Source organism: Accipiter gentilis, chromosome Z (genome assembly GCF_929443795.1).
Source record: "Accipiter gentilis chromosome Z, bAccGen1.1, whole genome shotgun sequence".
Taxonomy (NCBI): domain Eukaryota; kingdom Metazoa; phylum Chordata; class Aves; order Accipitriformes; family Accipitridae; genus Astur; species Astur gentilis.
In genome coordinates this window covers 48,322,353-48,338,942 of record NC_064919.1, presented here as the reverse complement: position 1 = coordinate 48,338,942, position 16,590 = coordinate 48,322,353, and the positions used below count along the sequence as shown (strand labels likewise).

Here is a 16,590-nt window from a genome sequence, read left to right as displayed (position 1 = left end):
AATTTACATCAGCTCTTAGATTATTATATTTTTCTTTTTCTGAAGGAGGAAACGTTGTAAGGAATTTCTTTTAAAAAAAAAAAGTTTGGCAGAGAACTTTGCCTTTGAAAACCTGTATTTTTATGTTATGACCCACACTTTGAAAAGGAGAATTCACAGACAATCTTTCTGCCCCTCTGCAATTTTGTAATATCCTCGAAGTAATTACTTCCATGAAAAGCTAATCAAAGAAAACATATAAACTTTGTTTATGTCTTTTCATGGAGTTGGCAGAGTTTATGAAATAGTTGCATAATTTTGTGGAGCTTGAGGTAGTCATGAAAGGCCTGGGAATGAAAGCCCTGCAGATATTTCATACTTGTGATCTACTTGTGATGTAAGATCTTACAAAACGTTTGTACTGTAAAATAAAAAAGGATTTTCCTTTGTCGAACTTCATGACATTTCTACCAGCTTATTTCTCCAACCTGTCCTGATCCCTATGAATAGCAGCACTGCCTTCCCCTCAGGTATCTACTGCTTTCCCCCAATGTGGTATCATTTATGAGCTTGCTGAGACCAGACTCTATCTCTGTCATTAAAAAGATTAAACAGTATTGATAGTATTGATCCTGGAAGGATGCCACTAGTAACCAGCCACCAGTTGTGCTTTGTACTGTACTTTATGCTGGTCATAACCCTTTGAGCCTAATGGTTCAGCAGTTTGTCATCCATCTTATTATCCACTAATACAGTCCGTATCTTAGCAGTTTTGCTAGAAGGGTGCTATAGGAAACCACATAAAAGGCTTTCCTGTAGTCAAGCTATGCAACATCCACTGCTCTTCCCCTGTCCCCACAGTCAGTTCTCTCATCACAAAAGGCAATCAGGTCAGCGAGGCTTGATTCGTCTATGGTAGAAGTATGCTAGCTATTCCTCATCATCACCTTGTTCTTCGTGACCCTGGAAATGGCTTTCAGGAGTATTTGCTCCATACTTTCCCGGGGACTGAAGTTAGATTCACTAGTCTGCAGTACCCCAGGTCTTCTTTGCGTCTTCTGAATATGGGTATGATATTTGACTTTTTTTTTCCCCAGTCATCAGAAGCCTCCCCTGATTGCCATGACGCTTCAAAGGTGATTGAGAGTGGCCTCACATATTGACATCAGCCAGCTCTCCCGGCACCCTTGGATGCACCCCATGAAGTCCCATGGACTGGTGCGTGTCCAGTGGATTAAGCATGCCTTTACTGCGGGCAGTACCTCACCCTGACAGACTCTGCTATACGTGCATCTTAACTTCTGTATTTCTGCAATGAAAGACAGAAAACAAGAACAAATAAGCAAAGAGTTTTCTCCACTTCCAAATGTATGAATGTCACCACACATTCTTAATTATTAATCCCTAGGGCATTTTTAGTTCAACAAAGCTATTCTAGCCAAATTATTTCCCAAATCTTTCTGACAATAAATTTTAATTTAAATATTTATAATATTAACCTTGTTTATAGTTAGGTTTTAGAGGGAAAGCACAACTAAGGAAATTACTACAAAGTAGAACTAGACACTTTAACTGGCATACTTCCTTCATTTTAAGGAAGGTAGCCAAAGAAAACAGGCCGTCTGTCCTCCTCTGGTTTCACCACCCAGCTTTTGAACCTATTGATCAGTTTTACCCAATTGGAAAAAAAAAATGGCAAAAGTCTGATTGATAGTTAGTTAAATTCCCAAAAACCTCACAAAACAAACAAAAAATGGTGCCTGTATTAAGTAGAGAGATACAAATAAGCAGTAAGAAATCAGAGATTTTACACTGGCCAGCTGGGTGCTGACAAGCTATCCGTGTTCACCTAGCTGCAGGTAAGTCAAAACATGTTCATTGCACAAGGAGCCTGCCACAGATTAGAGTAGCTAATAATAGGTTTGTCACTTCACCTGAACATAGAGCAACTTAATAGATAATAACAAATTTGTTCCTCTTTGTTCTTTCCTAATATCATAAAAACAAAATTAAACATTCTATAGACGTCTGCCCCAAACTGCCCAGCACTGTTTTCCGTATGGACTTTATTTTTCCACTCTTTTTGCATTTGTTTGTGCTAGTTTAGGTCTGTGCTAACCTTTGATCTGCTCAAGTTTCTGCTTGCTTGGTGGTAGTACACAACACGTTGTATACCAGACCCCAGGTAATAGGCCTATTATGTCTGATGATGACTAGCAGAAACTTCTAAGCTTATTTGTGAAGCTGCTGAAGCAGCTGAAAAATAGACGTTACATCCTAGGGTAAGCACAATCAATACCCAAATTACTTCCAATGACTGTATGTCATAAAGAGTTAGTTTTAAGAGGTAACAAAGTATACAAATGCTGTGTTTTGGAATATTGCTCCACTGAAAGATTAAAATCCTCTTTTTCACAGTTGCTTTCATAATTCATAGACATATATAGAATAATTAGTTACAAGTGTTTTCTACATGTACAGATTCTGAGGATAAATGAAGGGACCAAACTCATCCCAGACTTTTTTTCTGTTAACATCAAAGACCAGATGAAGCATTTGCCATTCACTGGGAAAAGCCCACCTCTTCTCTCTCCCAGTCTTAGACTCTTTCCAGTTTCTACTTCCCTCTCCATGGACCTAGGATGCAATTTCAGCAGTGGCACCATAGCCTGCATCTACGTTACACTCATGTCATCTTGGTGCTCCTCACTGCTGCCTCTTGGCTTCATTTTCCATTAGAGAAGAACACAGAGGGGAGAGCCTGCTCTTTAGGGCCTCTTACTCCTCAGCTGCTTCCAGGAGGTAGGCAAGACTGCCTCATGGCAGGCACGATCAACTGAGAAACTCCCACACCTGTAGCTCCCAGGATAACATCTGGGAAAATTGCATTCCTCTGCCCTCCAGCAGACTCATAAGCACTCACCAGAAGCAACAGCATGATCTTTTCTCTCATGAGTCTGAGAGAAAAGCAGAACTAATTTCAAGCCCCTGTCCCAAAAGTCAGTTGCCTGTGCCTTACAACATCATAGCAATGATAGACCTGCAAAGATGACAGTCCCAAGGAGGACTCTCAATACCCCTGGCAACACCATGCTGCTGTGATAGTAATCTCCCTCTGCCCAAAGCAGATACATATATATCAACAAACACAAATCCATTCTTCACTAAAAGGAAGGGGACACCAAAAACTGTTCTCAGAAACACAGCAAGGAATAGCACATATTTACACAGTGCTTATGATTGCTTTTCTTTTTTACCTCTTACATTCCAAGTACCTCACAACTGTGAAATATGCACAGGGCCTTCATTCTCAGGCCTTTGATCATGACAGAGGGATCCATGCCTATAGAGGGTGGAAGCAAGGACAGGTAGCCTGGGAGGAATACAGAGAAATTGCCTGAGCAGCCAGGGATCAGGTTAGGAAAGCTAAAGCCCTGATAGAATTACAGCTGGCCAGGGATGTTAAGGGCAACAAGAAAAGCTTCTATAGGTAGATAAAAGCATGATAAAAAGTGATAAAAGGAAGACTAGGGAAAATGTGGGCCCCCTCCGGAAGGAAACGGGAGACCTGGACCTCCAGGAAATGGAGAAGGCTGAGATACACTCTGACTTTTTTGCCTCAATCTTCACTGGCAAGTGCTCCAGCCACACCACCCAAGTCACAGAAGGCAAAGGCAGGGACTGGGAAAATGAAGAACAGCCCACAGTAAGAGAAGATCAGGTTTGAAACCATCTGAGGAACCTGAAAGTGCAAAAGTCCATAGGACCTGATGAGATGCATCCACACATCCTGGTGGATGAAGTGGCTAAGCCACTATCCATTATATCTGAGAAGTCATGGCAGTTGGGGGAAGTTCCCACTGACTGGAAAATGGGAAGCATAACCCCCATTTTTAAAAAGGGAAAAAAGGAAGACCTGGAGAACTACAGGCCAGAGTCAGTCTCACCTCTGTGCCTGGCAAGATCATGGATCCTGGAAACTATGCTAAGGCACATGGAAAATAAGTAGGTGATTGGTGACAGCCAACATGGCTTCACTAAGAGCAAATCACGCCTTACAAATTTGGTGGCCTTCTACAATGGAGTTACAGCATGGGTGGATAAGGGAAGAGCAACTGACATCACCTACCTGGACTTGTGCAAAGCATTTGACGCTGTCCCACAAGACATCCTTGTCTCTCAATTGGAGAGACCTGGATTTGACAGATGGACCAATCGGTGGATAAGGAACTGGCTGGATGGTCGTACCCAATGAGTTGCAGTCAACGGCTCCATGTTCCAGTGAAAACCAGTGACAAGTGGCATTCCTCTTCCAATACCAATTCCAAGGGGTTGGTATTGGGACTGGTGCTGTTTAACATACTTGTCAGCAACATGGACAGTGGGATTGAGTGCACCCTCAGCAAGTCTGCTGATGACACCAAGCTCTGTGGTGTGGTTGACACACTGGAGGGAAGGGATGCTGTCCAGAGGGACTTTGAGGCTTGAGAGGTGGGCCCGTGAGAACCTCATGAAGTTCAAAAAGGCCAAGTACAAGGTCCTGCACATGGGTCAGGGCAATCCCAAGCACAAATACAGGCTGGGTGATGAGTGGATTGAGAGCAGCCCTGCGGAGAAGGACTTGGGGGTATTGGTTGACAAGAAGCTCAACGTGATCCCCCAGTGTGCTCTTGCAGCCCAGAAAGCCAACTGTATCCTGGGCTGCATCAAATGAAGCGTGACCAGTAGGTCGAGGGAGGTGATTCTCCTCCTCTACTCCACTCGTGAGACCCCACTGGAGTACCGCATTCAGCTCTGGGGCCCCCAAAATAAGAAGGACACAGACCTGTTGGAGCGAGTCCAGAGGAGGGCTATGAAGATGATCAGAGGACTGGAGCACCTCTCCTATGAGGACAGACTGAGAGAGTTGGGGTTGTTCAGCCTGGAGAAGGCTCCAGGGAGACCTTATAGCAGCTTTCCAGTACCTAAAGTGGGCCTACAAGAAAGCCAGAGGGACTTTTTACAAGGGCACGTAGTGATAGGACAAGGGGTGATGGCCTGAAACTGAAAGAGAGTAGGTTTAGGTTAGGCGTAAGGAAGAAGTTCTTTACTGTGAGGGTGGTGAGACACTGGAACAGGTTGACCAGAGAAATTGTGGATGTCCCATCCCTGGAAGTATTCAAGGTCAGGTTGGATGTGGCTTTGAGCAACCTGGTCTAATGGAAGGTGTCCCTGCCCATGGCAGGGGGGTTGGAACTAGATGCTTTTTAAGGTCGCTTCCAACCCAAACCATTCTATGATTCTATGACATCCTTTCCAGATTCAACACCAGTTGGGCACTGGCTTTCTTAATGTCATCCCTGTGTGCTAGGACAATAACTCTGTATTCCTCCTAGACCACCTGTCCCATCTTTCACCTTCTGTATACTTTTACATTTGAGTTTTGCCCAGATGTCCTTGTTCATCCACGTAGGCCTCCTGGTCTTTTTGCCTGACTTCCTTGCTCATTGGGAAGGACCACTCTTGAGCTTGGAGGATGTGATCCTTGAATATCAGTCATCTCACTTGGACCCCTCTTTGCTTAAGGTCCTTATCCTATGGGACTCTTTCAAGTATATCCAGGGAAAGGTCAAAGTCTGCTTACACCTGTCTGTGGTGTTCCTCCAGCAGATAACTGGGGTGGTTGAAGCTCCCCTGTGAGGACCAGGGCCTGTAAATGTGGAGGCTACATCTAGATGTCTGTAGAAGGCCTCAGCCACGCGACTGATGAGAAGAGACTGGGAGAATAATAGGTTTGTTCAGACTTAAGGACAGAGCCTACAGGGAGTCTTAATTGTTGCCTCCAACTGCTGAATGGGAAGGTGTAGAGAAGATGGAGCCAGTCTGTCCTTGAAGGTGTATGGTGAAGCGGGAAGTGGAAACAAACGCAAGTGGGAACATGAGACATTCCAATCAGCTTTAAGGAAAAGCTTTTTCACTGAGACCATGCTTAAGCACTGAAACGTTGCCCAGAGAAGCTACGAAATCTTTAGTTCTGGGTTTTTTTTGGGATCTGACTGGACAAAGCCCAGAGCAAGCTGATCTAAGTGGACCTCCTTTAAGCAGAGGGTTGGACCAGGTGAGTTCCAGTGGCCCCTAACAACATAAGTTACTCCATAGCTTCTGTCTTGCTAATGCAAAGTGAAATGAAAACATTTCATAGGCCCTGAATGACTGCTTCCACACCTCTGAGTTGTTCAAACTTATCCCAAACAGTTCAGTGGGTCTTGGACTCTGTTAGGCTAGAAGATTTAAACCAAGCAAATGGAGCCCTGTCACTACCTACTGACATGCCTTCTTGTAATTCTTGATAAATACTTGAACATACTTATAAACAACTGTTAAGAACAAACATGTAGGTGGAATGAGAAAGGCTGAGATAAGGATATCAGGCTACTGTATACATAATATGTGGTCATGTCCTTCTCTGCTCAAGATGAAAATACTTTCTTGTCAGGCAGAGTATGCCTGATAAAAGCTGTAACAGCAATGTTTACAAGCGTACAAGGAATAAACATATGGTGTGTATAATATAAATATTAGAAACCAATCCTGTGTAGGTGGTTATTAAACATACATGTTGCATTAAATCCTGTCAGACCATGTAACAAATTGAAACTTACCGTTATGATGGTTTATACAAAAGGTGACTGGCACTTAGATCGTCAGGTTCAGGTGAATTATGGACTGAAATAAGAAGAAAGCGGCTGTTTTCTGTGCTGAAACTTCAGCCTTAACATCTGAAAAGAAACAATATTTTCACATCTATTGACATGTGAATTGCTTTTCACAAAATTTGACCTTCTGATGTCACTCAAAGGACTGTGTTGTGTATTAGACTTACTGAAGCTTAAATTGTTCTTGGCTATGATTTTGTTCTATTTTAGTTTGAAGTTTAAGAACATTTAGTTTAGTTTAAGAACATTTCCTTGCTTTTCTGTTGTATCTTACGTGGTACTGTGAGCTGAATAAGTAGTCTGTGTAACTGTCTGTGTAACTAAAGTGGTGAAGGCAGCAAACTACTGACTACTGACAAATCAGTAAGACTACGGGCAAATCAGTAGCACAAATACTTTTGTATCCTGTCCGTGAATTCCTTTAGAGATTCTTATTCCCCACCCTCCCAATAAGACTCCTTAAGAGCATGTCTTCTGGGTTTTATGTAATCTGAGTTTTTAAAAACTAACTTGCTTACACGTTTTTTTGTGGGATTTGAAAATCATTAGATTCCTCTAATGGGTAATTAAACGCTGGTGTTGGGAAATTTGATAGTTATGACTAGCAGATAGAGGAGACATCAGAGGAGTTGATCTATAGAAGTCATTAAAAATGGTACAGCTAATTGACTTAATCACCAAAGCTGACCAAATGCTGATGTGCCTCAGTGGGGAATAAATGAAGCTAAAATCAGTCATGAGAATAGTTCACCCAAATAAAGTAACTTGCTATAGTTTACAGGTGTTGGAAGGAAAAGACCCTGCAGATAATGTCTATCTCTACTGAATGGAAGGTACTCAATCAGCCTGGAGTCTGATTAGGGGTGTGGAGGGCATTAGGCTACCTAACGCCATAACACAATCCTTAGACATTAGCTTCCAATCTATATTTAACCGAGAATTTAACATGTTCTTTGGAAAGTCTGACCCATCTTTCTTGCTTATTATTACGACATTAGGTACACTGTGAGGAAAACATATCCTTTCATAAATAATTTTAAGTACTGTGGCTATAACTAGAATAGTGTTATTCATTACAATGTCATATCTTTTTAAAATAGAAAGTTCAACTACTCGAGAGAGCAGTATACATTTGACTTTTTCAGTAAAACTGTCTTCTAAGAAATCTTTATAAGAAGGGTTAAAACATAAGCACAAGTCAATGGTTTTATGCCTGCAAAACACTCACTGTATTTTTAATGATCCCTGAAAAAGTGTCTATCTAGATTTTTTTTTTTTTTTTAATGTGGCTCCATAGAACAAGATGAAATGTTTACCTTGTAATGCTGTTGCCGGAGCTTGTACACCAACATGCTGACTAGTGGTCTTGCTAGTTCAGCCGTGGGGACTTGAGCATCCTCTCACCTCGTTAAGAAAAATCAGCAGCGAGCTCGGAGGGCAGAGGAGAGGCAGCTTTCCTCTGTGGCACCGCACCAGTGCCCTGTGCTCAGCAGGCAGAGCTGATGCACCTGATGCGCCTGTTCCTGGTAGGGCGTATTGAATCCCGGATCGTGACCAGGGCCACAGGAGACCCTTCCAGTAGTAGCAGGGAGACTGTTAATTCCAGAGATGCTGCTGGTTGAATTTAAGAAAGACAAGCAGGCCCCCCAAAGGTGTGCCCTACCAGCAGGTACCACGCCGCCTTTTGCTTCTGACCTGGTGTTGCCCTCCTCCTAAGTGTAAACGGGAGGGAAACACGCCGGACCTAATGCGGAAGCTGCGCACCGGTCAGCGCGGCTGGACTTTAGGAAGGACCATGTTTTATTATGGGGAAACTACTAATTTAGTTCCGTAGAACTACTGATGCAGCCTAACGAGAAGAAGCCTCCAGGCAAGATTTTGGCAAGGTGTGGACGCCGACGTGAACAGGTACTGTGACGCCCTGCCACCTTCGAGCACGGCATCGCTACCTGCCCTTTTCACTTACCCGTGCCGGTTCCCCACTTCGCGCCCGGCACCTTCTTCGGCTCGCGCCCGAGATTAAAACCCTAATTTTGCTGTGGGACATGACGAGCTTTAATTGCCACCAAGCACACCACGCTTGCCCCGTCGCCACCCCGGCCGGGTGTCGTCCGTCCCCCGTCCCCCCGTCCCCCCGTCCCCCCCCCCCCCCGCAACCGGGCGCCCCTCCCTCCCCCCCCTCCCCACCCCGCTCACCGCCCCCGCGGAACACGCGCCGTCACGGGGGCTCCCCCCGGGCAGTCCCCGCCCCGCCCCAGCCCGCCTCCCCCGCCCCCCCCCCCGCCCCTCCCGCCCCCCCCCCCCCCCTCCCGCGGTGTCTCGGCAGCATCGTTAAAACTAGGGGCGGCGCGGAGAGGCGCGGGGCGAGCAGCGGGGCCCGGCGGCGCCGCGGGCCATGGGGCAGAGGCGGCGGAGCCCCGGGGCGGCGGAGCGGGGCTGTGGCGCCGAGGGGGCGGCGGGCGGCGGCCGCGGGCGGCTGGCGGAGTCCTGGCGGCGGCTGAGCTCCCGGCGCGGCTCCGCCAAGCGCGGCGGACCCTCCGCGCCCGCGCCGCCGGTGAGTGCCCGCGACCGGCACCGCGACCGGCACCGCGACCGCGACCGCGAGCGGGAGCGGGGCTCCTCCGTCCGGGCACCGCGTGGATCCGGGTGCCGGGTGGGGGTGGTGTTAAGAAACCTGTTGCACTCCGGGAGGAAGAATCGCCCTGCCGTTGCGTTGCGTCTGACTTTGCAGCTGCAGCAGGTGCACGTCTCCGGTTTTGCCGTCGGTCTGTGTGCGTGTGTGCCCGTGTGTGTTTTCGCGGCGACGCTGCGGGCGGCGGCCGGGAGAGCAGCGGCGCGGCTCCCGGAGCCGGCTGCGGCCGCAGCGAAGTCGCGACGTGAGCCCTGGGCTAGCGCTGTGCAGCTGAGAGGGAGGTGGCAGGTATGGAAAGCCAAAGATTCGAAGGCAGGTAGGCTGAAGAGACGCGCATGGGAACCAGAGGTTTTCTTCTTGGGAAGGTGTCTGGCGTGGTGGTGTGGCCGCCTTCAGCCAGCTCGGTGGGACGTGTCAGTCTTTGAGGAGGATGGACAGACATCTTGATGAAGGTGCGCACCACAGCGTAGGTGGCATCTCAGGAAGACGAGCATCCTGGCAAGGTAGACACGGAAACTGAGGGATCAAACTGAGTATTCGAGTAGAAGTAGTGAGTGGCATTTATTAGAGTGCTTGACGGCCTTTTTCCTCGGGATCGCGACCCTGGTGCAAGGTGCCGAACAAACATGTACAAACAAAGATTTTGGAGGAGCTGCTCGCTGTCCAAGCACAACCTCAGTCCTCGTGTGCTTAGAAACAATGCTGTTGTGTGTTCTTACCAAAAGCTGACTCACTGAGGTCTGGGGTGATACGCCTTCTTCAACAGATCAAATGTATTGCTTCAAAAAGAAGCATAAATTTATAAGCTTTTGAGCCGGGGGGGAAGATGCCCACAGGTTGAATGCCAATTGGGGAAATAACATAAGGGTGAAGAGACCTACGGTAGAAAGGATGCCATGGCAACAAGAAAGCATCAGAGAAAGTAACAATATTCTCTTATGGAGGGGGAAGAGCATTGCATTCATCCGTACCACACTGTAGATTAAGATACTATAATCGAGGGTTTGGGATTTTTTTCAGAAATCACTAGCTTCTCTTTGCAGTAGGTGCCTTAAATTTAATTCCCAGGTAAGGGTTCTATCACCAGAACTCATCAGAAAAATGCACAATGCAGTTGAGGATTGGGGTTTTTTTTGTAGGGCTTGTTGAGTTTCTGTTGTTCTAAACAAAGTGGTTCTTGTGCCTTACAGCAGAAATGAATTCTTACTCTAGGCAGAAGCCTGAATGAGATTCAGGTTGCAAGTGTTTGGCTAGAACGGAAAGTCTGTATTAGTCTTTGATTTTTTTCTTTACATTTCGAGAATCTTTCTGAATGGATGAGCAACTTCTTCCTGTTTTCTTCTCTAAAGCAGCACTAAAGTGGTGTATTTATACTAGTGGATTTGCATTACGCTTAAACTACTAAATTCCATAAATTGCAGGACAGACGGGAATGGTTGATTCTCAATGGTTTTGTTTGTTTGTTTTAGTTTGTGTTAGTTTTTTTATAAAACACTTTTTTGTAAATGGGTAGCTATTAGGTTTTGTTTTCTTCATTTACACACTTCTCTTTTTTTATAAGAGACCATCAGATTTCTGAAATCACATTTCGCTAAGGATAATTCACTTGGGATAATTTTCCAAAGCAACACAGAACATACTAATCCTCAAGACATTTCACACCACCACCTTTCTTCTCCTTCTCCCTTGCCCCCAAACAATCCCTGAAAAAAAGTGCAAGATTTAAACCCTTTTACCATTAGCATTATAGCCTCCCCGCCAGCCTGGCCTCCCTGATTGTGTTTTTCTTGTAAGTAACTTCTATTTGCCTGCCACAGCTTACTTTTTAAAGGTTGTCACTGGTCTGAGGAGGACTTTTGGGGGATCAGTGCTGAAGTAGGAGTCTGGCACAAGCGACACTGTGCATGGGTATTTGTTTGCTTTTGGTTCTTCCCTAATCTTGTCTTAATACCAGTAAAGGAGTATAAAGGTATGGGGTCTCAGATGATTTCTGTGCCTTTTTAAGTAAGAAAGGCTAGTTTTGGTCAGTGTTGTTAATCATCTGGAAACTAGCCAGGATACATGGACTCACTTTCTTTCGCTTCTTAAGCAGGCTAGCATAACAGCCTTTTGTAATGTGCCTTACGGGAGAGGCCGCTACTGTGTGCAGGCAGTTTTGTATAGGTGAAAGATGGTGGGTAATCCTTCAGCACCTTCTTGAAAACTTAGAATATCACTTCTTTAGGACAATCTCTGGGGTTTAACCTCTGTGACAAACTTAACTCTTTAAAACTGAGATTTATTCAAAAGAAAATGCAGAGTAAACTGGGTGGGGTGTGTGTGTGTGTGTGTGTGTGTGTGTGTGTGTGTGTTCGTTTTGCATAAAGGGTCTCATCTGGGTTTCTTGCAAAGCCATTTAGGTAGGTGTCCTTGTTGTGCAAGAAAAGGAAGATTCTGCATTTTGAGGAACTAATTTCCTCCCTATTAAGGCTTGCTTTAGATTTTATGTCAAATGCAGAAGTTTTAAATTAGTAATTGCACATTGTGGTTAGTAGTAAGAATAGCTATGTTATTTCTCTGCATCCTTCTCATCAGGTACTGTCTGCTGATATCTGAATTTTCCAACCTTCCTTTTCTTCGTGATTGTAGAAATTGCTGATCCTAATGTTCCACTGTTATTCAATGAAAAGTTAACGAGTAATAATCTTGAAAGGTGACATTTGTTTTATTTCTTTGTTAATTCCTGAAGAATAATTTGTAGTCTTATTTCTTCACCAAAACATTTTTTTTATTATTTTATTTAGCTTGTTTTGATACTAGTCCTTGAGTGATAGGAAGGGAGTTGTTTTATTGGCAGGAGCTGAGGAAGAGAAGGATCTTTGAGATAGAAAAGGGTTGCAAGAGCTAACATTGGCTAGATCACACATGTGGCTGCCTCTAAACAATCTCTAACTTCAAAGCTGTTATCTTTTTTTATGGTGTACTGAACCCAGTTACATTTTGAGTAAGGGGGTTACACATTGGGGAACTAGAGTACAGCTATTGCTTTGGAAATGAAGCCTTTTCTGCTGTTTTCCTCTCTCCATCATATGCTTGTGTAACTCTGGTAACGGAAAGCTGAGTGGACCCCTCCTGCTCAAATTGATGGAAGTTTTGCCATTCAAAACAAGAAGTCGTGTTTTGGATCATGTTAAATTTCTGCCCATAAAGAGGAACATCTTGCTTCTTTCTACCAAGATCTTGAGTGTCATTTGTATTTATGGCCTCTGAATTATGTGAGTTTTTCAACCCGTTTTAACCAGCGGCTGCACAGTGTAGTGTTCCAGTTCAGTAAAAAAGGAGCTAAATGGCTATTCTGCTGTACAGTTTCTGATTACAGCAACTCTTTTTCTTTATTGTTCAAAGATAATAGGTTTTTCTTATTGCTTTTGAGCTGAATTTTCCCACAGGATATTTACAGTAGCTCAGAAACGCAATCGCAAGTGAGAAATGTACAAACACATGAAATTTAACTTTTCTCTTTTATTTTGCTGTGGCATCAGTGAAATTACAACTGTGAACCAAGTCCTTGGTCCTGCCCTGGAGACTGAAAATCAGATGGACTGAGTACAAATGGTCTGAATACAAAAGATTGGCAGGGAGAAATCAGCTACCTTGTGGCAGACCTGAGCTATAGTTACACGTATACGTGGTTGCGGAACAGTATATGTACATTAGCTGTCACCCAGTGACTGAAAAGCTGGATTTCAGAGTGACTTGTGGAGCAGATTAGGGGGCCTTGAACAAAACCTAGCTTGGCCTCTGAGTTCCACATTTGTGAATATAAGAAATCAGCTGCCGTTTCCACTTTCTCACTTATTGTGGGAAAAGCATCTTTGCCAAGAGGCTGGCCAGGCTGGTGAGGAGACTTAAACTGGGAGTGACATGGGAGAGAGATTACAGCTGAGAGTTAAGTGAGAAAATGGTGGGGTGAGGGCAGGCAGAGAGCAAAAGTGCAGGGTAGGGGGAACAAGGTAGAGCTCTGGCATGTTAAAACAGGACAAAAGGACACCCACCTGCAGGGTGTGTGCACGTCTGTGCACTGCCTGGGAGTTGAGCAGGAGGAACGAGAGCTCAGCATGTGGCCATAGAGCTGCAGCATCTCTGGGATACTGGTGACGCGGCACAGCTCGTGTGGCTGGAGTGCTGTGATGGATGGAGGTGAGCCCTTCAGCAGAGTCAGGCAGGGAAGAGGAGGTCGGGGGCTGCCCTTCACGTGAAGGAGCAGCTCAGATGTGCGGGGGCTCAGGTCTGGCTAACAGCTTGTGGGTCAGGGTCAGAGGAGAGGTTGCTAAACATGACACTGTGGTAGCATGTGTTACAGACAACTGACCAAGGTAAGGAAGTAGATGAAGCTTTCTCTGAAAAATCTGAAGAAGTCTTTGTGTCACAGACCCTCATCCTCAATGGGAACTTTAATGTGTCAGGACAGTAGCCATCCAGGAGGGTATCAAGGATAACTTCTTGTTATTGAATGGTTCTCCAGTCCTCGTACAGCACACCGTGCAGACTCTGACCGTAGAAAGGCTGACCCATTTTGCTCATTCAAGCTATTACAGGATTTTCTTCCAAGGAGACAACTCTATTTGTGTTTTCTGCTGGTGTCGTGGTTTAGGCCCGGTGGGCAACTAAGCACCACGTGGCCGCTTGCTCACTCCTCCCTGCCACAGTGGGATGGAGAGGAGAATTGGAAGAAAAAGGTAAAAACTCATGGGTTGAGATAGGGACAATTTAATAGGACAACACAATGAGAGAAGGAATAATAATACTGCTAATAAAAGAATATACGAAGCGAGTGATGCACAGTGCAGTTGCTCACCACTCAGAATCTGATGTCCAGCCTGTTCCTATCCCACAATCCCTCCTCCCCATGGGCAGCTCCCCCAGTTTATATGCGAAGCATGACATCAGAGGGTATTGAATATCCTCTTGGCTAGTTTGGGTCACATCTCCTGGCTGTGCCCCCTCCCAGATCCTTGTGAAAATTAACACTATCCCAGCTGAACCCAGGACATAATCTGCCCCTTATTCTATACCATCTATGTCATGCCCAGAGCCTACACTTTCCAATTAATCACCACCAGTTTTCCTGTCTTTTATATACATATATACACACACACACACACACACACACACACACAAATATCATTCCTGCAGTCTATGGGCCATCTCCCTAATGTGTCCGCTGAGTTCATTTAATCCATGACTTTGGGGCTCCATCTGTCATAACAGTCTTTCAGGGCAGGCGAGATGGTGTGTGGTCTTGGATTGTTGCATGCTGCATCCAGAGCTTGCAGCTGGAGTGTTTGGTGCAGCCCATGCCCATGGTCTGGGTTGAAGTTGTCAGTCTTGAGGAAGTTGCTGGGTGCCAGTTGCTGAAGCCAGTTCAAGTTCCATCACTGCTGCACTTTGTTTGGTTTTATGAAAGTCCATCCTTCATTGATTTGAGTGATTCTTACTGTAATACCATTGATATGGCATATCGCAACTGTAGTAGTGATGCCATATGGTGGCAGGGTTATTTAGTAATTAACATCATACAATTTAATTCACTGGCTATTCTCACCCAAAATCAAATCCCCTTGAGGTACACAGCAGACTTTGCCATCTTTCTGCATCACCAACCAAGTACACCCAGGTCCTTGAGCAAAAGCAGTCCCGCGGATGGGTTTGTCTTTGCCTGAGGCAGGACTAACCCAGACTGTCTTTCTTCCCTAACATATTCTTCATGTGCACTACAGGGACTTCATCCCCTTCTACAGTATGTGGAAGTTTTAATTGGGCAGGGCCAGCTTGATTGACAGATCCTTTAGTGTTGACTAACTGGCTGGCTTTTGCTAAATGTGTATCCCAGTGTTTGAGGGTCCCACCCTGCATTGCTCTCAGTGTAGTCTTTAACAGTCCATTGTATCGTTCAATTTTCCTGGAGCCTAGTGCATGATAGGGGATGTGATATACCCAATCAATGCCATGCTCTTTAGCTCAGGTGTCTGAGCTTGTTTCAGAAATGAGTCCCTTTGTCTGACACAATTCTTTCTGGGGTGCCATGTCACTGTAAGACTTGTTTTTCAAGGTCCAGGACAGTGTTCTGGGTGGTGGCGTGGGGCATGGGATATGTGTCCAGCCATCTGGTGGTTGCTTCCACCGTTGTAAGCACATGGTGCTTGCCTTGGCAGGTTTGTGGGACTGTGATATAGTCAATCTGCTAGGCCTCCCCATATTTATATTTCAGCCATCATGCTCCATACCACAGGGTCTTTAACCGCTTGGCTTGCTTAATTCCAGCACATGTTTCACATTCATGGATAACCTGTGTGACAGAATCCACGGTCAAGTCCAACCCTCGATCATGAGCCCATCTATATGTTGCATCTCTTCCTTGTATGGCCTGAGGTGTCATGGGCCCACCAAACTATAAATAATTCACCCTTAAGTTTCCAGTCCAGATGCACCTAAGCCACTTCAATCTTGGCAGCCTGAACCACCTGCTGGTTGCTTTGATGTTCCTCAGTGGCCTGACTCTTGGGTACGTGAGCTTCTACATGATGTACTTTTACAACCAGATTCGCTAGCCGGGACGCAATATCTTGCCACAGTGCAGTCGCGTGATGTGTAGAGGAGACCCTCCCTTTGAACATCCAGCCCAGCACTGGCAGTTGAGGTGCTAAGAGGAGCTGTGCTTCAGTACCAACCACATCTGAGGCAGCTCGAACTCCTTCATATGCTGCCAATATCTCTTTTTCAGTTGGATTATAATGAGCCTCGGATCCTCTGTATCCCTGACTCCAAAACCCCAGGGGCTGGCCTCAGGTCTCCCGCAGTGCTTTCTGCCAGAGGCTCCAGGTAGGGCCATTCTACCTGGCTGTGGTATAGAGCACATTTTTAATATTTTGTCCTGCCTGGACTGGCCCAAGGGCTACTGCATGAACAATCTCCCGTTTAATTTGTTCAAAGGCTTGTTGTTGCTCAGGGCCTACCATTTAAAATTGTTCTTCTTCTGAGTCATTTGACAGAAAGGGCATACAATTGGACTGTAATTTGGAATATGCGTCCTCCAAAAACCCACAATGCTTAAGAAAGCCTCTGTTTCACTTTTGCTAGTCGGTGGAGACATAGCTGCTATTTTGTTGATCACAACCTTTGGGATCTGATGATGCTTGTCTTGCCATTTTATTCCTAAAAACTGGGTCTCCTGTGCAGGTCCCTTGACCTTACTTCATTTTATGTCAAAACTGGTCTTCAGAAGGATTTGGATTATTTTCTTCC

General features: G+C 45.4%; 1 protein-coding gene across 5 annotated transcripts in view; it reads left to right on the top strand.

Moving 5' to 3' along the window:
- The window catches only part of TRPM3 (transient receptor potential cation channel subfamily M member 3), a 471,646-nt gene that overhangs the window by 20,299 nt on the left and 434,757 nt on the right, over positions 1–16,590 (top strand). For 4 of the 5 annotated variants that reach the window (XM_049795465.1, XM_049795464.1, XM_049795461.1 and 1 more), the window contains exon 1: positions 9,070–9,228. The exons of the other annotated variant lie outside the window; for it this stretch is intronic. In XM_049795465.1, the coding sequence (XP_049651422.1) occupies positions 9,070–9,228 (159 nt within the window). Of the gene's footprint in view, positions 1–9,069; positions 9,229–16,590 lie in introns of those variants that run through there. 5 annotated transcript variants of the gene reach the window in all.